Here is a 23,956-nt window from a genome sequence, read left to right as displayed (position 1 = left end):
AGTCATTAAAGGCAGCTGCGGCATAGCTAAAGCAAATGTCAATGTTTCCATTTTGAAATGCAGGCAGAGTTGGGGATGATGCGTCAAGCTATTTTTGTTTGCAGAAGGAACATAAATGAGAATCCTAGAGACAATAATTTCTTTTTATTAGCAACATTTGAAAAAGGGTGGGAGGTTAATTTTCAGGATGGCATACAGAAAATTAGACATATGCATAAATCCTCTTGCAGTAGGAGGTTGCTGCATGTTTCATTCTCCATGTACTGTCCACAAATTGTTACCAACATCTTTTTCTTTTGTTATCCTGGCTTTATCCACTATTTTAAATAGGGTGCTGATGAGATAGCCAATACTGAACTATTTAATTGATTAATAAATGAGTGAAGAAATTGCAGCAGTCAGAGGTTTAGAAAGAATCTTTTGGTATTCACAGCTGCTGATTCCTTTCTGTAGGGTACAGGTAAAACTGAAAAGAAACAGCGATCACAAGAAAGGTATTTATAAAAATATATTTCACAAAGTAGGAAACAATACAGGAGTTTCTCTGAATACAATACATGAAGTAAATAAATGATAGCATTAAAACAAAGTAGAAAATTAAAATGATTTGCATGTAATATTCAGTTTTATTATATATTTGCTACTTCTAAATGGCAAGTTTGCATTACAAATTGAATATGCTTGCAGCTCCTAGTGCTGTTTTCTGTGTGCAAGAGCCGTGGTGCATCACCATGAATATTATATAAAAGAAATGCTAATAACAGAAGCAGTAAAATTATGTACATACTGGTTCCTGCTCTAATACAGTGGAGAACTATAAGCATTGTTTTACTGTACTGTGTAATGTGTGGATTTCTAAAAGTCTATAGTTTAAATATTCACATGAACCAGTTTACTTCCAGCTGTTTGTGCTTGTATTAAAATGTCAGTTACTAGATTTATGAAGAAAATATAAAAGTGTCAAAACTTTTATCTGGGAAAACTCAGCATTTACTTAAAACTCAGCTACTGCAAATGGATAGACTGCTGCTTTAACCTGCAACAAATTGTTGTTTTCTTTTCAAAATGTACATGTAATAAACATTCATTTTTATATATAGAAAAAAAGCTAAAGGTTTATTAATGGATATAATTTTCTTTTCTGTATAATCTTACTCTATAGATTATTAACCTTAATAAATAAAAGCAGCAATGGACATCAATAAAATATTTATTCCAAGGATTAAACAAATAAATTCAATCTTTAGCAATATAATAAAATCATTGTTTCATATATGTAAGTTCATCTCCTTTCACAGTTTCTTTTTCTTTCCCCTTTCAGAAGATGGAGTAGAGGATAAGAGAGTTCCTTCTTCTTGAAAACAATCCTCTTTTATAGTAGGGGTTGGAACCCCCACTCTTGAACCTCTGCACATTGGAAGGATTTATAATCCCATCACTGGAATGGATTAAGAACATGTGAATATTTTAAGGCTTGACACAATATTTAAAGACGATGTTCAGTCTGTGGTAATGTGGCCAACACTTACTGTATGTACAATGTATGGTCACTACACAGTAGAAGCCAGTAGGGATTTACAGTGCTGTTTCCATTCAGCATTGCAAAGAAGACCAGATATTGCTTTTAACATATTTGTGGTACGATCTTTGTTGGCAATGCGGAAACAAACTATTAGCTTTACATATCAATAGGAGATTCTGTTCAACAGCAGAATCATTGCACGTCCGTTATCTAGAAAAGCACCTTTTTTCTCTTCTTTCCTTTCATTTCACTGAAGATTATCAAAGATCCAAATCTCCATCTTCGAGTGGTCAAGTGAATATCGAATATCCAAAGACTTCTAGACACTCCACATACTTTACTTCACACTCCACAAGACTTATACCTCCTAACATATACTTTTGTTTATTCAACATTACAATGAAGGTGATTTTATGGTTTTATAGATGACTGGCGCTAAACTTGCCTCTAAAACAAAAAGCCACGTTAGCCGTAACTAACAGCAGTGGCCCTAGAATATTACATGATCCTTAAGTCAAGAGTGAAAAAGTTTGTAATCCACTGTCAAGTTTCTTTGTCACTTTCTCCGACTGAGTAAAGTTCTCCAAGTCTTTTAAAGCGGGGACCCCATTCACTGAGGTAGTCAAAATTCTGATCTGAGTCTGATGTAGAGGACTCCAAAGAACTAAGGGAACCAGCCACTGAGCCTCTTCCTTCATAGCCATAAATCTGGATGGAGTCATAGGGTGGAGCCGTGGGATCATTATCAGCTTCATGAAGCCTTACGTTAATAAATTCATCAACATCAACACCATTAGGAACAGGTGCAAGCCCCTGCCTGGGCATAAACTGAAGATCGGGTTTAATATCCTTACGGGGTAAAAATCCATTAATTCCGTCTGGATTTTGTAAAGTTGCAATGTCAAAAGCTTCTGTATCTTCTTCGCCACCTCCTTCATCATCATAACGGATTATATTTTCCCTCACATCTTCATCATCTTTGATAATCAGAGGCTCATTTTTATGTCTTCTCAATGTTACAAACAGCACCACAATAACTGCAAAAAAAGCATCACAGGCTGATTAGTTAAGAAAACATCTAATCAAAGCAGCTGTAAACTAGATTTTTTTTTCTGTAGAAGACTGCAAATAGTATCTTTCTACAAGAGTAATAAAGCCTTGCAGAAAGCAGAAAGAGCTAGAAATGTAACACAGTGATGAAGTGGTAAAAATTTGATCAGGAGCTGGCTTTATAAAGTTACATATTGAATTTGAAAAAAAGCCACAATTTTGAATATCTTCATTTCTAAGCTTCCCTTCAAACAGGTATGGCCTTATTTTCAGGTGTCTGATTTCTGAAAATTCACAGTTCCCACTGAAATCAATAGGTACTGTTCAGCATCTCTAAAAATGAGACCCAGTGCACAGATGCATAAATAAACAGATGCATAAACATACATAGGTACTTAGCTGCCATTGCTGTACTTTATTACTATTTGTTTTTGCAGCTTAATTCTGAAACCTGTCACTCATCAGAGCAATAGGGCTCTTCCATAATCATTCTCTTTTGCTTGCCAATGTCATAGACTACCTTTTTATATGTTTGATTCAAATATGCTTATCTTGTAAAACTGCAATATCTCTTAAGCAGCATAATCAGGAATAAACTCATGCAAGTATTGGAAGAAACTCCGTGTAATACATAATTCAGTTTCCAACACCCAAGTATAGCTTCAGTTAAACTTCCTATGTAAGATTTCAAAAGCCTGATGTGACTTGATAGATTTGATTTCATAATACAAATGCTATTTAAAAGCAATTTCTAAGTAAAGATATTTGGGATACAGACTGCGTTTTTTGTTTCTGTATCGCATCTAGTACAGGGCTGGGCAAAATGTGATCGCAGGCTGCATCTGGCCTGCCAAGCTGCCGGATTCAATCCGTGAGAGCCTCGGCCAGCTGCCTGCCTGACCCGCCTCTGCTCAGCACTCTATAAAGCGGCTGTGGGGCCATGTGTCCATCTCTGTATGTGAGAGCCCAGGAGAAGGGGCGAGAGAATTCTCTGCTCCCAGTAGCTCCCCTTTGCACATTTCTGGCCAACAGCAGCTTCCCGTTGGCAAGACAGGCAGCATGTGAAGTGCCCCTTTCTATCTCCCAGGCTCACAGGGTACGTCTAGACTACAGGCTTTTGTCAACAGAGGCTTTGTCGACAGATACTGTCGACAAAGCTTCTGTCGACAAAGAGCATCTAGACTACATCCAGTCGACATGAGAGTGTAGACTCAAAGGACAGTGTAGATGCAATAATGCCTTCTGTTGACAGAAGTCTGTTGACAAAAGGCGTTATTCCTCATAGAATGAGATTTACTGCCATTGACAAAACTGCCTAGTTCTGTCAATGTTATGTCGACAGAACTCGGCGGTAGTGTAGATGCAGGTATAGTTTTGTTGACAAAAGTCCACTTTTGTCAACAAAACCCCGTAGTCTAAACACACCCACAGTGTTCAGTTCGCAGCAGCAAACATGGCCCCTGTAGCTGCTGTGAGCAGGTACAAGGGTGGTGGAAGGCAGAGACCCTGGCTATGCAACCTGCTGGGATGCTAGTCAGGAGCCACCCAGTTGAGGTCTCCCAAGCTATCTGCCTCCCCTCATGCCCAGCTACTCTATGTAACTGAAACCTTCTGCACCCCTGTTCCAGCCCCCCTACACCTTCCCAGACACTGCACCCTTTCCTCAGGTAACAACTACCTCACAGACCTTGCACCCCAATCTGCCATTCCTGGTCACAATCCAAACCCCTGTACCCTATCCTGCACTCTTGCCCCAGGTTACAACCCCCACTCCCAATGACTCTGCAACTCCTCTTCCTACACCCTTTCAGGAGGCCAGAATCCTCTCCTGTACCCATATAGTTCCCAGACCTTGCACCCGAATCCCCTATCCCAGGTCAGAATCCAAACCCCTGCTCCCCTATTGCAGGTCACATGCCCCTCCCAGACCTTGCACGTCCTCCTGCACCCCAGTTTGCTGCACCAGATCACAATCCCCTCTTTCACCCAAACTCTCTCCCAGATCCCACACCCTAATCCTTTATCCTAAACTCCTTTCTTCACTCAGCCTCCCTCATTAAAATAATGGAAGAGTGTGGCCCTCACAAATTCATGGAGTGCCCTCCCCCATGAAAAATAATCACTCACCCCTGATCTAGTCCAACAGACCTGTCCAGACTGGTTCTCTGAGCACTAATGTAATTTATATAGCTATTCTTTTTCTTCTTCTAGTTTTAGTTGCATATATATAAAGTTGAAGCAAATCTTCCAAAGCTTTATAGCTACTCCAGTTTTTATATATTAATACTAATAATTACCGGTATATAATATTTTTTGAAACGCATCACTCTTTATCATTTGATTTCTTTACTTATAGTCACTTATGAAAAATGTGTCACAGCAGGCTATAAATGAATACATACCTAGCAGCAGTATGATGCATGCTAATATGGCAATTAAAGCTCCCATACTGAGTCCAATAGGAAGCACATAAGCTTCAACATTACACGACTGGACAACACCATCACTACTGCAACCACAGACCCGAATTGTAAGGGTGCTGGTGCTGCTCATGGGAGGATTTCCACTATCACTTATTATGATTGGTAAAAGATACACTTCTTGCTTCTGACGGCTGAATCCACTGTGCTTTGCCAAAATGCTGAGTGTATTATCTGGAAAAGTGAACATTTAAACAGTTGGATCATTTCAAAATAGCTGCTGAAAACAATTTTTCCCTAGTGCATAAATCTCCTGCAGAAGCACATACATACTGTGTCATGCACATCACCCCCCTTACCATCCCTATCTCCCCTTACCAGATACATAAGGCTTTGACCTTCTCGGCATGCTCATTCTTAAAAACTAACGTTGTGAAACCAGTGTAAGGAAAAGTATTTTTAAAGTAATCCCACCTGCTATTAGTTCATTTAATAAAGTAAATCCATCAGTCAAAACAGACTGTGCTTTGTACTTTACATCAAAGTTATATAGCAGAATTGTATAGACGAAAACCAAAAGGAAGTACTAGCTTTGGTTAAAAGCTGTAGACCTCATTTACTGTTATGACCAAAGTTAATTTGAATAGTAGTCAGTGGTATTCTTTACTTTAAAAAACCTGTTTTGTTTTGAAGAAAGAGAAATGGATTCCAGATCATATTAACCCTCCGTTTTGCAAAGAATGATAAACATACTTTAATTTTATGCATGGTAGTTGTCCCATTGACTTCAGCATGATAACTTGTGCATAAAACTACCTCATTAGCAATGCCTGAATTCTGCCATTAGCAGCACATGCAGCATTGGGCACCGAAATTGAGCTTAGTGACTAATGCTAGAAGTGTGGCAAGGAAAGAGAGCTACAAATGGAAGAACTGCCTTAATGTTGACAATTTTTTTCTGGCATTGTTTCAAATACAATTTTGATAGCTTGCTTGTTAGGAGATTCTAGGAGACGACCATTAAGAATTGATTTTTGGCCAACAGATGCCTATCTATTGGCTTTGAGTTTTACAAAGGCATATGCAGTAATGAAGTTGTGCTGATACCAAGGAGCACTTAGCTAGCTAGTATATGTAGGCATTTGCTTTACCCATGTGGATTGGGTGAATATTTGATTTATTCATACTGCTCTCTCACATATACTGCGCTCTCACATATAGTTAAACCTCTGATAGTCTCACAGCTTTCAGCCACAGTGAACACAATTAAAATAATCAAAATTTAACTCCAGCAATAGTTAAATTTACCACACTATTTGTGATATTTTAAATATAAGTAATACTGTAAGCACTACCATGTAGTAAATGTTAATGTTGTTTAATGGTTCACTATGTCTAGCTGTACATCAAATAACTGAATCAGATCATCACACGTAAATACAGAATTTAGTTCCTCACCAAATATAAGAGTTTTATATAGCTTTTAGGTTCATCATGAAATCTAAAGATTTATCCGACCCACCCCTTTCTGATATAAATGCTTTTGTAAGTGGCAGAATGTTCAAGTTTTAACCACTGTAAGTATGCACTTAAAATATATAAGACACTTTGATTTATTTACATACTTAATGATTCATCTTAGCTTTTAGCTGCTTGATTTAGAGGAACAAATAATAAAACTCAGTGTTTTGAGTCATTCCCTGACTGACCGAATGTTGATTCATGTTAACTTAGCTTGTGTATTCCTTCATGAAAAATAATTCATCAAATAATTACCCCAGATCTCACAAATCACTATATTAATGAGTATATAGCTTTCTGAAAACCTTAATATCTGTGATGGACAATGGAAAGATAAAGCGATATATCACATTTGGGGCTGGAGGGTTAGAGTGCAGTGCTTTTCGGTCACCTCTTTTCTCCTGTATTCACAGAGTAAATGTGTTTGAAATATAATGAAAAAAAGCAGTCTCCTGATATTTTGTGTTATGAAATGGTTTTGACTTAATCGCTAAATGACATTTCACGGAAAGCAGGGAATTGAAGAGGGAGGGTTTTGTGTCTCAAAGCGAGAGAAAATTGAAAGACAGGGGATGCTCATATGACAGACAAATAGAACAAAAGCCAGTATCTTGAGATGTGGCTGAAAAACACTTAACACAGCTCTGGAGGTGGTTGGTGTATGTGTGTGAGCACAAGGTACCTCTGAGGTACTTGTACTCCCTTGATCCTAGTGCCATTCAGGTCTCTGGTGTATACTGGAATTTCCTTAGGGCCTTTCTATTTATATCAACTGCTCCAGACCCAGAGGCCTTCCAAACATCCATAGATCACTGGACAGTGATCACTAGCATTGGACAAATTAAAAGAAGGCCTGGTCAGTGCCCCCAAAGAGCTTGCAATCTGAAATAAAACAAAACAAACAGGAAGAGAGAGACAGAGGGTAGGAAGAAGAGATGGGCAAAAAGCTATTAAGATGTTTGTTGACATCCTGATAAAGTTTTAACAACTGGGTTCTTTGTTTTAGGGCTCTCTGTGTGTGCACGTGTATTCATTCAGGTGATGGTAGATACAGAATACAGACAACTCCAAACTACTTTACAATCATACCATAGGGAATACTTACCAGGAAGTGTGGTATTACTGATAAAACAGTAGTAACTTCTATAATAGACTGAGCCTGTATCATAGTATAAGGAACTTGGCAAGTTCTTGTACCTCACTAATTAGTTCCATAAACAGAAGGAGAAAAGAGAGAAGAATGGATGGTGCTTAGAGCAAGGAAATAAAGATTAAGAACCTAATTCTCCACTCACACACCAATTTTACAAGAAGTAGGTAGGAAATGGTTTTCCAGTCTCATGAGAATTAAAGAGTTCAATAAATGCTCTCATCCCAAATTGGGACACAAAGTTAAAATCTCAAAAAAAAATTGTACTCCAACAAACAAACAAACAAAAATCAGTTCATGCCATTCAAAACAATTTGTTTCAATCATTTCTAAGCATTTTGTTTAGATTTTCACCCTTTTCCCTCTTTTCTGAAACTTGTTTCATATAAATTAAGTAAATAAATTATTTGAGAAAAAAAAGCCAACACCTTTTCTCTTAGAAAATATTAAAATGGGACATTTAAACCATTTAAAAACGTTAAAAACTTTTAATCACAATTTCTTTGAGTCAGTAAACATCTCTAAAGCAACCTTTTCCTGTGAATAATTTCAGTTTCACTGAATCAATATTTTTTCAAAAAAAGTTTAATCAAATATTTTCCAATGAGCTGTAATAATCACTTGAGGTACATTTACACTGTAGCTGGCAACAAGTCTCCCACCCCAGTAAACAGGCTCAAACTAACTTAAGTCAAGTGAGCACACTAAAAACAGCAGCATGGATGCTGTAGCTTGGGCTTACAAGACTACCTGAGCCTCTGGATACCAACTCTGGGTATGTCTACACTACACCCCTAGTTCGAACTAGGGGGGGTAATGTAGTCATACGGAGTTGCAAATGAAGCCCGGGATTTGAATTTCCCAGGCTTCATTTGCATAAAGCCGGCCGGCGCTATTTTTAAATGCCGGCTAGGTCGGACCCCCGTGCCGCGCGGCTACACGCGGCACGGACTAGCTAGTTTGGATTAGGCTTCCTCGAGGTGTACGGCTAGTTCGGATTAGGAAGCCTAATCCGAACTAGCTAGTCCGTCCGTGTAGCCGTGCAGCACGGGGTCCGACCTAGCCGGCATTTAAAAATGGCTCCGGCCGGCTTTATGCAAATGGAGCCCGGGAAATTCAAATCCCGGGCTTCATTTGCAACTCCGTATGACTACATTACCCCCCCTAGTTCGAACTAGGGGGGTAGTGTAGACATACCCTCTGATGGTAAGCCTCTGCCAGGTCTAGAAAATTCATGCTGCTATTTTTATCATGAGAGTTTGAGCCAAAAAAAAGCAGCTGAACTGCTGGGATGCTATCCTCTCTATATCTTGTGTCTGACATTGTCTTGCATAAGATAACATCATGCAGGCGATTATTTTGCCACTGGGAGCTCCAGGCTTGTGCTGGAAACACATACAATGGCTTCCTGTTCCAAAAACCCTCCCACAAAGAGGCCACTTGCCTCCATGACTCTGGTCAACCCAGCCTGGCCGGTACCCTTTGGAAAGATGAGCACAATCATGAGTGGAATCTTTACACAGTCTGGGCTGCTGGAGCACTGGGCCTCTTGGAAGGTTCCTTGCACTCCATTCCTGGCCTCCTCCTCCTCTTCCCTCCCATAGGGAGGATCAGGCATTTGCTTTGACATGAAAAGAGCAATACAATGTTTTTGTTTGCAATCACCCTATTCCTGTCCTGCCTGGTGTTAACGTGCAGATGGCGTAGAACATGCAGATTCAGATGAGTCATGAACAAAAAAAAGCCAGCTCAATCCTTGAAGAGGCCATTTAGGGATCTGGGGCAAATCTGTCAGGAATGGTACTTGGTCTTGCTGTGAAGGCAGGGGACTGGACTCAACGACCTTTCAAGGTCCCTTTGAGTTCTAGGAAATAGGTATATCTCCTTTAATTTAGACTAAACAAGCTTGTTGGGCAGTGGCTGGCCTATACTACATATTTATACAACTAGCACTCGGCATCATGTGAGCTCAACCTGGCTGGCCTGTAGTTGCCTATACAATATAAGACAAGAGAGTAGATAAAAAGAGGAGAGGAAGAGTGTGTGTCAGCTAGAAAGAGACTCCTGCTGAGCTAAGTGTAAATGAACCTTCAATATGGTGAAGTGGATGTCTAGGAAACAAGGGTGTGGATCAAGACAATGTGCCCACAGTGACAACCTGAACCAGTCCTCAGGAAAAAATAGATGGTAACACTGAGACTATGTCTACACTACAGGGATCTATTGGAAAAAGGTCTCCACAATTTGCATACCTTTTTCCAATAGCTTTTTCAGAGGAGTCTACATCGGGCCAAATTTCAGAAAAGCCTCCTCTTTCAGAAAATCCCTTCTTCCATGTAGAAGACAGGCAAGAAGACAGAGCTTCAGAAAGAGCACATATGCTCTTCCTAAAAAAAAAAAAAAAAAAAGCAGAAGAGCAGACACGTTCCCTGGACGTGGCAGAGTTTTTCTGGAATACATGTGGTATCCCAGATGTAGACATAGCCCGAGAATGTAGACATAGCCCGAGAAAATTGTGTTGACAATGCATAAAAACTGCCCCCTCAATAGAAAAAAAAAAGAAGAGGAAAATGACACCTGGTGCTGCTGGAAATATGGTCTATGTATGAAGAGTGACAGCCCCCACCTTGTTTTTTATTTAGTTTCTAAAACTTGAAACTTGCAAATAAATCACACCAGCTGATTAATAATAAATTAAATTTATCTGATTTACTTTCCCCTCCCTGCGGATACTTTCTTTATAGTACTTGTATCTGGAAAAGCAGCAGGCAGCTCCTCCAGGAACAGACACCAATGCGGCTGCATGAATTAACTTGGCAGCAGGTGCTCAGCAGGATAGAGGATGATCACTCTCCACTCATCTCTCTAATTAACCTGCTGATCCTTCATTATAGCGCTGTCCATGTTATTTATTTATTCATGCTACTTTTATCATAACAAAGAAAATTACATGGGGTGGGGAGTAAAAAAACCCCCAAATCCTCTATGTATTAATAAAGGTCTGACTGACAGAAGCAGAAAAATTCAAAATTTAGGCCATTGCTATGTCTAACTCAGGCTCATAGTGCACAGATGATTCAGACACATGACTCAGAGAGGCTTCCAACATCCATAGTAGTCACGGTGAGAAACTGTGATACCCTGGCTGCTGAACTTGGCTATGAACTAGAGGGCATTGATGGAGTTCATTGAAAGACCCCGAGTTTCATTAGATATCTGTTCACTGAAAAGGAAACGGGAGATTCATTTTATCCTGAGGCTTGGAGAATGCCATGAGATGAGTATGGCATGAGATGAGTAGGGCTCTGGTAGCTCAGTCAGCCTAGTACCCAAAAAATATTTCTTGATTCAAGCTAAATTCTGCTCTTGTTTACAGTGCTGTAAATCCATCATAACTTCATGGACTCCAATAACTGTGTTTTTATAACTTGAAGCAAAATTTGGCTTTATCCATTTATTTTAACAAAACAAAACCAGTAATTAAAGCCTGAGAATGAGATTCAGTTTCTTGGCATCTCTCAATACTTCAGTGGAGGCACAAAAATGGAAAGACTGGGGCAATAAAATATTAAGCATATGTTCATTGTGTTATGACAGTGTAGCAAAAGCCTCCTTCTGATAAATAGTTCACAAATGTCAATTAAATCGGTTGCCCTATTGAATTGCATTGCTTTGATTTCATTCGTGCAGGCTGATACCTTATGTTTTTCTTGGAGTTTTTAAAGATGTTTTCCTCCACACAATCTCCTTGTGCTCAAAACTGGCTGAATCATTCTTGTTCAGACTCCATAAAAATGTCCACCGCTTTGGACAGACACCAATACTAGAATAAGGAGGATAGACTGGATATTGTGCAACATTATCTATGCCAATGGCTGCTGCTCTTACTATCATGAAACAAGGAACAACGGTCCACAGGTATGTCCAATTCTTAAATATGATTTTGACATATTCAAAAGCAGTTCATTGAAAATATTTTGAAATTACCTTTGTGGCTGCTATGGAAATATTTAATGCATTACTGAAACCAAGAAGTGACAATGGAACTAGTATAGGCTGAACCTCTCTCTCTGATCCAGGAAGATTTTAGTTAGCTGGATGTCCACTTATCATGGCAGTGGTCAAATTTCCCATGATCCCATAAAGTTTTTTACAGCCACCAGTCCTGGCTCTCAGTGTTCTGTGCTGTTACATTGTTCTAATTTACCCCTAAATGTCTTCTAAGAGCCCAGGAAGCAATGGAAATGTTGGTGATGTTGTTAGACAATATTGACCTTCAATGGGTCAGCAAATTATCTGGTTCGGCACCGATCAGGTCATGAGGGTGCCAGACAAAGAGAAGTTCAACCTATACATGTGAGATGGTCAATATAATTTCTAGACCCAAATGGCTTTTAAGAGGGTCATTTAAAGACTTTGTCCTACAAAAGGCTGAGTGCTTCCTGAAGGCTTCTACGTACCCTCAGCATTCACTGAGCTGTTCTGCAATTGCTGGATGAAAGATTACAAAGGCACATGAAAAGTGTTATGGTTAGAATGCCCAAAATCAAAGTAAAGAGCCATCCTCAAGTTAGAGTACGTTGTTTTTATTACGCAAAATGCTAACTGAAACGTATGTTCATGAAAGTGTGGATGTACTGCCCATGTAGTAGACATGAGTAACTTTCTGATACCTACTTGAACATGAATATAGAAGGCTGGACCTTAAAACTGAAAGACACATACAGAAAATGTGATTTACAAATTTAAGTGTTTAAAAAAAATAATAGCAGTAGTCAGTGTGAATTCAAGTGTAACTTTGTGCATGTGCCTCATCTTCTTTTCTTAATTCCTTGACACACTCTATTTACAGAGCAGTAGATGTTCCTGCTGGGTAAGTGTCCACCTTCCCAGATCTTTGTTCTGTCTCTCTTTTTTCTCTCTCTTTTATAGTGCTCTCAGAAAGATCGAATCATTAATGGTATTAAAGACTTTGTGGTAGAAATTATTATCTATGCTGGATATATTACTTACACGAAGAAAGAGTTTTTAATTGGAAACTTTACAGCTGGAAACCTCAGCACTGCAGAGCTCTGTATTTCTTCATGTTTATTGGAGCTAATATATATTGTACGGGGTTTAAATAAACACTTCTCCAGAGGACTTTTTATATGCAATTTGGAGACCTAAAAAGCACTTTCCCCATAATACAAAGAGCCCAGTTGGACAAACTAGAGAACAGTAAGAATCTCTTTATTAAGATGTTTTGTGCTTTTTTATAAGTAAAAATACAAGGTTATTTAATTAATTCCCTATCTTGTTCTACATGTGTAGGGGATCTCCTGGAGAGTTTTAAAGAATTTCACAATGAAGCCATCACTAAGGGCATTTGGGTGAGAACAGCCACAAAAAAGTACAGAATAAAATATGTTGTATTTAAATCCAAATATAAGCCTGTAAAGTAGAAATATCAAACAAATGCTTGGAGAACATTTCAGCTTTCTACATGGCTATTAATCTACTTAAATGCCTCCTTGCTATGAACAACTATAATAAGCAAACACTTTCAGACCATCTGGCAAAACTTTTGACAATTATGGTCAAATAGTTTAGAAGTGGAGACCTCAGCCAATTCCTAATACATACACATGGAAAGAACTCTAACTTAGATTGTTAGCTCTTAGGGCAGTGAACCTTTTTTTCCTGTGTTAGTACAGCACCAAGCAAAATGTGGGTCTTGTTCCTTGATTAAGGCGTCTAGGCATGATATTAATACAACTAATAATAACAAAGGAACAATTGGAGCCTCATTTTTCTACACACTTTACGTACAGTAAGACATTGTCTCTACATTGGCATTTTGAATATGTCAGGTTGGGATTTGGAAAGGAGTCTAATACACAAGATAGATACAGAGTGGGAGGAAAGAAGGATTATTATCCCTATTTTACAGATTGGAAAAAGAGGTACAGTTAGATTAAATGACTTTTCTAAGCTCACACAAAAAGCAAACTTGATTCTGGGATACATTAACAGGAGTGTTGTGAGTAAGACACGAGAAGTCATTCCTCCATTCAACTCTGTGCAGATTGAGCTTCGGTTACAGTATTGTGCCCAGTTCTGGGTAGAACATTTCAAGAAAGATGTGGAGAAATTGGAGAAGGTCCAGAGAAGAACAACAAAAATGATTAAAGGTTTAGAAAACATAACCTATGAGGGAAGACTGAAAGAATTGGATTTGTTTAGCTTACAAAAGATAAGACTGAGAGTCAACATGATAGCAGTTTTCAAATACCTAAAAGGGTGTTACAAAGAGAAGGGAAAAAGATTGTTCTCCTTGATCTCTGATGATAGGAAAAGAAGCAATGGGCTTAAATTGCAGCAAGGGAGGTTTAGGTTGCACATTAGGAAAAATTTCCTGTCAGGTTGGTTAAACACTGGAATAAATTGCCTAGATAGGTTGTGGAATCTCTATCACTGGATATATTTAAGAGCAGATTAGACAGACATCTTTCAGGGATGATCAAGATGGTGCTTGGTACTGCCATGAGAGCAGGGGACTGGACTTGATGACCTCTTGAGTTCCCTTCCAGTTCTAGTATGTAGACTGCACACAGAGCTTCTCAGCCCAATTCTACTGCTTTAATCATAAGACTTTGTTACTTTCTCATAGGCTATTATATTAGATTCCTCTATGTTATCACAAATACAATGACAACACAAATGGACCCCAGAGCTATGATGCTCTTATCTGTAGTGGCAAGACCAAAATTAAGTCCACCTCAAACAAGTCACTCTCATAGTACTGTACATTTGGGAACCCTCTGTGACTTCAGTCGTTCAGGAACACATTTCCTTTTTCTGGTTCTAACAGATCAAGAGAAAAAGAAAATTCATAGATTAATCGCTCTTTTAGCATCAGATATTTAGGAAGCAACTCAAAGTCCAGGTCCTTCACCACCCACAATGTAACGAGACACACAAATTGTAAGAGTAGCCCTGTGTTGCAAAACTTGTGTTTGAGTGCCAGACTATGCTAGAATACAAGGCACAAAAAACTAGTGTGTTGCTCCTGAAAGGGTTTTAGTCACCCTGCTTTGAAAGATACAGCTGAGGCTTTTGTTTTGTTTTTAATTTAACAATGTTATTCTGTTTCTTAATCAGTCTGTGGCACATCAGTCTGTAGCTGTGTCACCTCCAGAGTACTAGCAAAGCAAGGTGGGTAAGGCAATAACTTGTATTGGACCAACTTTTGTGTCTTACCCTGAGTTCAGTTCCTGCCCTAACCTACCTTGACCGTCTCATCAACAGAAGTTGGTTCAATAAAATATAGAATGCCCCAACCATCCTGGAATATGTGGTGAATTTCATACATACACCCACACACATGTGTGTGCATGTACCCCCTACTGCCACCAGCCTATCTAGTAGGTAGGTTAATATGTAAGATCTGCTTTGAAAATGCACATTTTTAGCAAAACGAAAGCAGTCGTGCTGATCATAAGCACAGTATTTCTTGAGTAGGGCCCTTTGCATAATCTTTACAATGAAGATAAAAATGTCCCATTCAGCCAGAAGGCTTATCAAAATTATCTGAAACTAAATTATAAAGATATTATAGAACTTTTTTGGGGGTTATTAATGATAACTAAGCTACAGGCCCTGAAGCATTCATGGATATTTCAAAATGACCTGCTTTTCATGAAATCCAACATTTGTGATGTATCGTCTGAAAAAAAACGAGATTGATAGCTGCTATCAAATTTGATAGCAGATACCAGATATAAGAAAAAATGTACTGTAAAATTTTAGCTGGCTGATCAAATTATGCCATTTACATCCTATTATGTCCCATGTCATACTGACACATGGCAATGGAGTACAATTTAAGTCACATAATAGATGACTACAATACACAATGTAACTTCCTAATTGTGAGCTCTATTAGTCTGGGGAAATAGCCTGCCAAGAGAAGTATGGAAGACCTACATTTCTTGAATCATTTAAAATACTGAATAAAATTCCAAAGAACATTGCATAAAGAATACAAGTGCACAGATGGGGAGATGGACTAGATAATTTCATAAATCTATTTTTACATCCCTAAATGTATGCTTCCCTGCCAACTGCTTAAATAATAATACTTGTTTATAACATAAATTAACCGCCGGATCAACTGGTGGATAATCAGCCTAACATGTTTACAGGGTATCTATTCATTCCTATGCTGAGATTAAAGTGCACCACTAAGAATTTCAAAATAATGAACAAAGTATTTTCTGATTTATTGTTATTATTCTTATAGGTTAAAATTTCTCAGAAATGAAAAATAATAATGTTTATTCTGCTGTAATGCAGCACTGACATTAAAAGGGATTATTTAAGTAATAAAAATAGAGGCAAACAATGCCAGTGTGAAGGCATGGGCATTTTTCCTCCCTTTTGAAAAATGTGAACTTTTGATAATTGCCTGAATAATTTCTAGCTCTATGCCTTTGGAAAAGTCATAACTTCAGATAATTGTCTCTTAAGTATTCTAAAACTTTTCCATGACCTTTAGTCCAGCAGAGTTGTAATCAAACATACTTGAATGGCCACTTCAAGTCTAGTAGCAACTATTATATTTTACATATGGTTCTGCTAACCCTATAAAAGCTGGCCAGAAATTGCTTTGTCCAGGAATAGCTCTTATAGGAACTTCATACTGAGAGCATGAGACTGTGTTTGTTTTATCTTTAACAGGAAGGTGAAGAAAAAAGTCAATAATTCAGATACAGAATCTCTATTTTTTTTAACTTCCATGAAACTATATGCGCACAGAAGCGGGGCGCACAAAAGACAGTAACTTTGGTTTACACATCTCTCTCTCTCTCGTACTTAAATGGTCCCCATCACTAAACAATCTTTAACTGATTTATTCTACCAGCCCTCCATGCGAGGTAGGAAAATACTACTCTCCCCATTACAGATGGGGAATTGAGGCAGAGTTATTTTTCCAGAGTCAGACAGAAACTTTGGGGCAAATCAAAAATGGAATGGAGTTCAAGTTAGTTCTGTAGCCACTGAAACATCCTTCTTTGTTAATCTCCTATTGATTTCAATGGGGTCAGGTGTTCTCAGGTTCTTAGTTTTTTCGTGAGCTGCCAACAGTCATCAGACAGTTTCAAGCTACAGCTTTCCCTACCATCCTGATATATATTTGTACCCTTGTTTCTGCTATTTCTGTATTCCTTAGTAGCCTAAGGAAATTGGATTCAATTAGAACACTTGTACTTTTAGCTAATATGGCAGCTGGGGATACTTGCAGATTTTAGGGCATTTTCTACTCTCATTTACACTCTGGAAATCTAGAATGACTCCATTAATTTCAATGACCCTTGTATGTGGTCTTGCCTGTAATTTTTGTGTGTTTGCTCAGTATTTATTGTCACTTCTGTGTTTTTCTTAAGGTCGGGGTAGTGCCAGCAAAAGCTCCCTAACATTTTGGATGTATAGATTATCACAGTTTTCACTTAATTGCATCCTGTGCAACTTCATTAAATCCAGAGGCCTGATTCTGATTTCTCACACACTGATTTATCTCCACTGACTTCAGTGGAACTACATCTGATTTATCCCCTTGTAAATTAAATTGGAATCAGACCAAGATCATTGAAAGAGTCATCAAGTCAGCCAAAAAAAAATGGCTGTTCAGGTTTGAACAAAGTACTCATTAAGACAGACACCTTGTTTACTTATAATCATATTGTTTTGACACATTGTACATTTCATTTGGATTGCATCACTACATGGCATGTATGTTGAATGTTGCATCTGCAAAGTATGAGAATTAATGCAAGATGCCTAGTGTCCATATGGAAAAAAGAGATGAAATGGTTGTCAAATGTGCTTAGCATTAAACATACATTATTAACATGCTAATTTGCATAGACTAATAGATCATTTTCAGCATCTACATATTATACTTAATTCTATTATGTTATTCATTTAATCAAAAGTTTCACAATTAATAATGTACTCTATTATTTTAAAATGCTCTGGTAAAACTAATGGCTATAGTCTGACCTGGAGGGATGACCTTCCAATTAATTACGATTTATATTTTGTCAAATTTAAGCCAGGTGCTATGGGGCATAGAAGCAGATTTCTTATTTTGCTGGCAACTGCTCAAACCTTCCCCCTTTCTTCAGAACTCACAACCACTCCACTCCTTCCCCTCAAGCTCCTGCCTCTGCCCACCTCTTCTTGCCTCTGCTCAACTCCTGCTCCACCTCTTCCTTGCCTCCTCCCTGAAGCTTACCCAGTCCCCAGTCCCCACTCCAACCCCTCTGTCCCAGAGACAGCATACCATGAATCATAGAATCATACAATACTAGGGCTGGAAGGGATCTCAAGAGGTCATCAAGTCCAGTCCCCTGCTCTCATGGCAGGACCAAGCATCATCCCTGATAGATGTCTATCTAACCTGCTCCTAAATATCTCCAGTGATGGAAATTTCACAATCTCCTTAGGCAATTTATTCCAGTGCTTAACCACCCTGACAATTAGGAAGTTAGAAATCAGCTGTTCACGGTGTTCCAGAAACTCTGGGAGGGAAAGGGAGGAATTGGTAAGTGCAGGGCCTAGAGCACATAAGAAGAGTGTGGGTAGAGGGGAGGGTAGCTTCAGCTTTTTCCCCATGGATGCTCCAGTCCCAGAGCAATCACAGAGTCAAGACTTATGCTGTGGATGCAAATAAAAAGCTAACATCCCCATCCACAGGCCTTTGCAACCTGGATCTTTGAATTGTATTTAAAATAGAATGACATTTCATAGTACAGGCAGTCCCCGAGTTACGCGGATCCGACTTATGTCGGATCCGCAGTTACAAACGGGGCTTTTCTCGCCCTGGAGGACGGGAGCGGCGGGACGCCCAGATGCGCCGCAGTCTGCCGCCCCTGTCCTCCTGGGCGAGAAAAGCTGCTCCCTGTCTCCCTGGTCTGCAGGGAGACGGGGAGCAAAGCCTTGGAGCACGCCCGCAGCGGGACAGTCCAGGCGCGCCTGGACTATCCCGCTCCCCGCGTGCTCTGCAGCTTTGCTCCGCATCTCCCAGGTCAGCAGACCAGGGAGACGGAACAAAGCCGTGGAGGACTTGGGCGGTCCCGCCACCCCCGTCTCCCTGGTCTGCTGGGGGGGAGGGTGCAGCTAGTGCCCCTCTCCCAGCAGACCAGGCTTTTCTTGCCTACCCCTGGGGTAGAGCAGCTGGGGGCTGCCGGGTTGGTCCCGCAGCGCCGCTCCGGACCAACCCGGCAGCACCCCAGCTGCTCTGCCCCAGGCATCCTGATTCAGCAGCTGCTGGTCAGTTTCAGCAGCGGCTGAATCAGGACGCCTGGGGCAGAGCAGCTGGGGTGCTGCTGGGTTGCTCCAGTAGCGCCGAGGAGCCACGCTACTGGAGCAACCCAGCAGCACCCCAGCTGCTCTGCCCCAGGCATCCCCAAGTCAGCCTGCTGAAACTGACCAGCGGCTGACTACAGGAAGCCCGAGGCAGAATTGCTCTGCCCCAGGCTTCCTGGAATCAGCCGCTGATCAGTTTCAGCAGCAGCTGACTTGGGGACGCCTGGGTTTCTTAAATTGAATCTGTATGTAAGTCAGAACTCGCGTCCAGATTCAGCCGCGGTTGAAACTGATCAGTTTCAGCAGCGGCTGACGCCAGTTCCGCTTACATACAGATTCAACTTGAGAACAAACCTACAGTCCCTATCTTGTACGTAACCCGGGGACTGCCTGTATTAATGACTGTGCTCCAGGCATTGACATGTGAGGTTTAGACATTGAAAACAATAGAAGATATGTATGTAATCCCCCTAAATCACTTTGAAAGCCTCAATCAGGAGATTCTTTCAATGATCAATCTCAAATGACATGGGTTTTTTTGTAAACATAAACCTTTCATGCAAGTACCATGAAATTCATTAACTTTCCTCAAAGGCTGAGTTTCAGGAATTCCTTCCTTAGTCCCATCTCCTTCCCTCTCTCAAGCTGTTTTCCCACAGATTCTGAAAGGGGCTTCTTAGCTTAAATCAAAGCCATGAGAAACTAGGAAAATGTGCTTACTTTCTAAAATTCAAAGAGAACTAAAAAAAAATGACCCTCCATGCTATAAGAAAATAAAATAAAAACAGAGGTAATTTGAAATATATGCTTCTGTGAAAAGTGTGTATGGGGAGTCTGAGACTCAGGAGTTTCTTTTATAGTGTCATGAATAAAATGTTAGCACAAATAATGTAGCATATCACTGTCAATGCTGAGATGACTCAAAGAAAATCCTGTGTATCCTGTAAAGAAAATCCTGTGTCACTAAGTCTCAGAGCTTTGTAGGCTTCAGGCTGTGGCGCTAAGAAGAGCAGTGTAGATGTTCCTATTCAGAGCCCAAACTCTGAGAACATCCCTCCTCACCGGGCTTCAGAGCATAGACTCCAGCCAGAGAATGTCTTCACTGCTATTTTTAGCTCAGCAGCCTGAACTGAAGAACCGAGGTTCTGAGACTTGGTGCCATAGCTTTTCTTTGCAGGCTAGACACACCTTTATCGCACAGACACTGATTCTATACACATCTAGAATTTTAAACAATTTACCAACAGATCACATATCATTCCACTAAAACTGATCTGGGATCAGCTATATCAACCATATTGAATTTATATTAGAACATTTAAAAGGCCAAATGCAGGCCAGGGCATTTTAGTACCAATTCTTATAATATGTTCTTTGAGATACAATGGCAGAAAACAACCACTGGACTATACAAGCTAACTAGTATTTATGGGAGAAGTGGTTGTTCTTATTGTTGTAATAAAGGTTCTGTCAGCACTTGAATTACAAACTCTTATTTTCAGGGGTTTATAACTCAGACATAACTTGCTATGAGAACACAATTTAGTATACATAGTTTTTCCTAAAATCATTCCAAGCTTCTTTTTTTTTTTAAAAGGAGTCACTTTGAATTTTCTTGGAGCAGCAGCAACTCAAAAATAGTGGCTTTTGTTAACAAATGCCTGATCCTGCAGTCTTTAACACGTAAAGCTCCATTTGATTTCTGTGAGTATAAGGTGTACGACTGCAAAAATATTGCCTTTTATGATTTTTAATGCAATCCATAATGTAAACTAGCATCGTGAGGTGCCATATTTGCTTTTCAGATTTTTAAGTCTGAAATAATGAGATGCAGTAATTGGCCCCTGAGCACAGAGAACCCAATAACAATTTTAAAGAGAATTTTAGTATGCACATTGTAAATAATATTTCACCGTTGTTCCTATTGCTTTGTAAAGTGTCATAGGATATTTTGGAACCCAGTTTCAAAAGCAAAATGCACAAAGACACCCATTGTCTTCATGTATTACCACCTAGATAATTGTAGATCTCTAGAGCTTGCATGTGCATTTGGATCAGTGTGTATCAAAGCAGATGTGCATGTACACTCTCCTATGAATATCAACTCCTTAATGCATACGCAGGAAAGACAAAAGTCATAATGGGAAGATACACACACAGTACAAATCATAGTTCCCAACATAGCTGGCTTGAAAATGACACACTGCTTCTGGCGGTACAGTTAATTCAACCCTGGCCACCAAGCCAAGTAAATGCTACAGACATGCAAGCTAATTTAATCACTATTAAAACTGGAAGACAAAGCGCTCCCAAGTTTTGCAAAAACTGAAATACTTGGAAGGTACAATTCATTTGTGTGTGAAAGGAAACAAAGAAGCTATTTATGTATCTGTTTGTTTATTTATTATTTATTTGTAAATCACTGTCATACCATGCCAAAACAGATAAGGCAGAAATAAAATAGTGAATCCTTTCTTTGTCTCTTTCCTCGGGAGTGGGGGGTCTTACTGCACTGATTTTGCAGCTTCTGGGTAAATTGTTCTTTTTTCCAGAAATGCCCAGAATTTTAGATTTGAGCACATAATTGGTCAATGAGATGCCTCAGTTGCTTATGGAAATTAAGTACATTTTTGCAGATGCTGTTCTGAATATCTGGCCTATTAATCTCTGGTGCACAGCTTGCACCAATGTTACCAATATCAATTTATCTTGTGTGCCACACTGGATTTGCTCCCTGTCTCATTTTGTAATTCATGGATGAAGAATTTCTAACTGAACAGACAGTAGCTATGATAATATAAGGTGAGCCGAATATAGTAGAATTATTACAATTAACAAGAGTCTCTTGTGATTTTATTGGCCCAGACTGGGGACATGAGAAGAGTTTAACAATAATCCAACAAGTAATTTCTATCCATTCCAGAAAGCTTAATTAGCTGAGCAGCGAATCAGAAGAGCAGAGGGAAATTAACTTGTATAGCTTGAATGAAATGTACTTGTTTATGACTAGTGAGAGGAATTTAAGTTTTTAAGGATATATTTGAACCCCCACCAACCAAAGAGCCACTGCAGCATAAAAAGTGTTCACATTAAAAGTCATGTAAGAGACATCTGGCTGGGAAAACTGATATACTTTAAATTAAAAAGCAGGAAAGCTCCATGTAAATGAAAAATTTGGTCTCTCTTGCCAATGGAAATTGCTCCAATAAAATATATTACCTTACCCACCTTGTTTCCCTGTGCTTCAAATGATAATTTGTTACTTCCAGAACACCACCATTAAACTTAGTAGAGTAATCTATGTAAACTCGCCGCATATTCTTGAATGTGAGCTGGCCATTCCCATTGAGTGTGCCATCCTTTATGTATATAATATGTAAAATACAGTCAAAGACTATATGGACCCATTTTACTGAAGTCATGGAAAGTCCTACCATTGATTTCGGTGGCTTTTGAATCCAATCTTATATTTGTGAAAAAAATTCCTAACTTTGCTGCTTCTCAAGTTAGAAAGGAATTGGAAGTATTAATGTATTCTGCTTGTTATATTTTGGGTCCCTTGTATAGCGGGTCCCTTAATGTTCCAGGCAGAGAGTATCAATAGAAAAACAACTTTTATGAAGAGGACAATATTTGTCAGCCAAATCAACCATTATAAATCCCTGCTTTACACTTCCCTTCAAACTGGACTCTCTCCCTAAAAGAGGTGTGTTTATCTGTTTAACTGTGCTCCAGCTGAATGTCAGCTAATTCTCACTACTGAGACCCAGTGGTTAGAAGAAGAAAAAAATATAACTGAGAAGTAGAAGAATTAATTGATATTCTTCCTGACAGCCTGCAGTTGGAGGATGATAAAAACAGAGCAGGTTTTCAGCAACCTTACAAAATAAAATGCAAAGCCAGTGGCTAAAAAAGGACTCATACCATAATTGCCAATTAGCTGCTCAGAACTACAATACGAAAGCACACACATACACACACACACACACACACACACACACACACACTTCCCCACTCCAACCAATAATGAGGCTAGGGAAGGAGTAGGAACCATTTGTTAAAATATCCTGCTTGTCCTGACCTGTGACCAGATTAGGGACAAAAGCCAATGGCAATTTCCCCTCCTATCAACACTGCCACTTCTGAGACATTAGTCCTCCAACTCGGTGAATAAACACCACTTGTTCTGCTGTACATTTGCTAAAAAAAAAAACCTCAATACAAAGTTAGCCATTCTGCTTATATGCACGATTTCATGCAGTAAGCAACAAGACTGTGAAATAGCTATGGGAGAACAGTTTCTTTTTTTTCCACATAAATTGAGTTCTAAATGTGATGCAGAGAACCACTTCATTGCATAACACTATAAAGCTGCAACTGAACAGATCCAGTGAACCTCTTCTTTGAAGAACACTTCCCCTCCTTTTGTAAACACCTGATACTTCTGCTTCAAATGATCAGATGTTGGAGAAGAAATACTCCATCATTCAGAACAATCCAAATGAGATTGGCAAACCTGCCAAATGATGGTGATGAACAGACTGGGAAATTCTCTCAAATGCACTGATTCTAAGCCCCTACCAATATAGTGAAGTTCTTCCACTGTTTCAGAGGAAAATATGGTCCACTGTCTTTTATATGGATATACAATTTAGTTAATAAATCTTAGCCTTTTGTATAAACACTCGGCATATTGAACTGCATGCACAGCCAAAGCCAACATATGACAGAACACTCAAACAATATGTAACAGGAAAGAAATAAGAGGACAAGAAGAGTTACTGCCACTCAAGTTTGCTTATTCATAGATAAGTATATTGGTTTAGACATCAGAAAGATACTTGTCAGGATTCACAAAGATCTGAAACGTAGACAAACCTACAAGTGTCCAAGTGTCCAATTGCTAAATAAGAAAGAGGAATTCTCTCTCAAAACTCCTAT

At 39.2% G+C, this 23,956-nt stretch overlaps 1 protein-coding gene across 1 annotated transcript in view; it reads right to left on the bottom strand.

Annotated features, from left to right (window-relative positions):
* Positions 1-1,192: 1,192 nt before the first annotated feature.
* The window catches only part of CDH8 (cadherin 8), a 213,391-nt gene continuing 190,627 nt past the window's right edge, over positions 1,193-23,956 (bottom strand). Inside the window, exons 11-12 of the mRNA XM_006129384.5 lie at positions 4,975-5,226; positions 1,193-2,559 (exon numbers count right to left, since the gene is read on the bottom strand). Coding sequence (XP_006129446.1) covers positions 2,066-2,559; positions 4,975-5,226 — 746 coding nt within the window. The 3' untranslated portion in view covers positions 1,193-2,065. The remainder of the gene's footprint in view (positions 2,560-4,974; positions 5,227-23,956) is intronic.

This window comes from Pelodiscus sinensis, chromosome 12, assembly GCF_052426305.1.
Source record: "Pelodiscus sinensis isolate ZL-2025 chromosome 12, ASM5242630v1, whole genome shotgun sequence".
NCBI lineage: Eukaryota > Metazoa > Chordata > Testudines > Trionychidae > Pelodiscus > Pelodiscus sinensis.
Note: the sequence above shows the minus strand (reverse complement) of the source record. Positions and strands in the feature narration are given on the sequence as shown.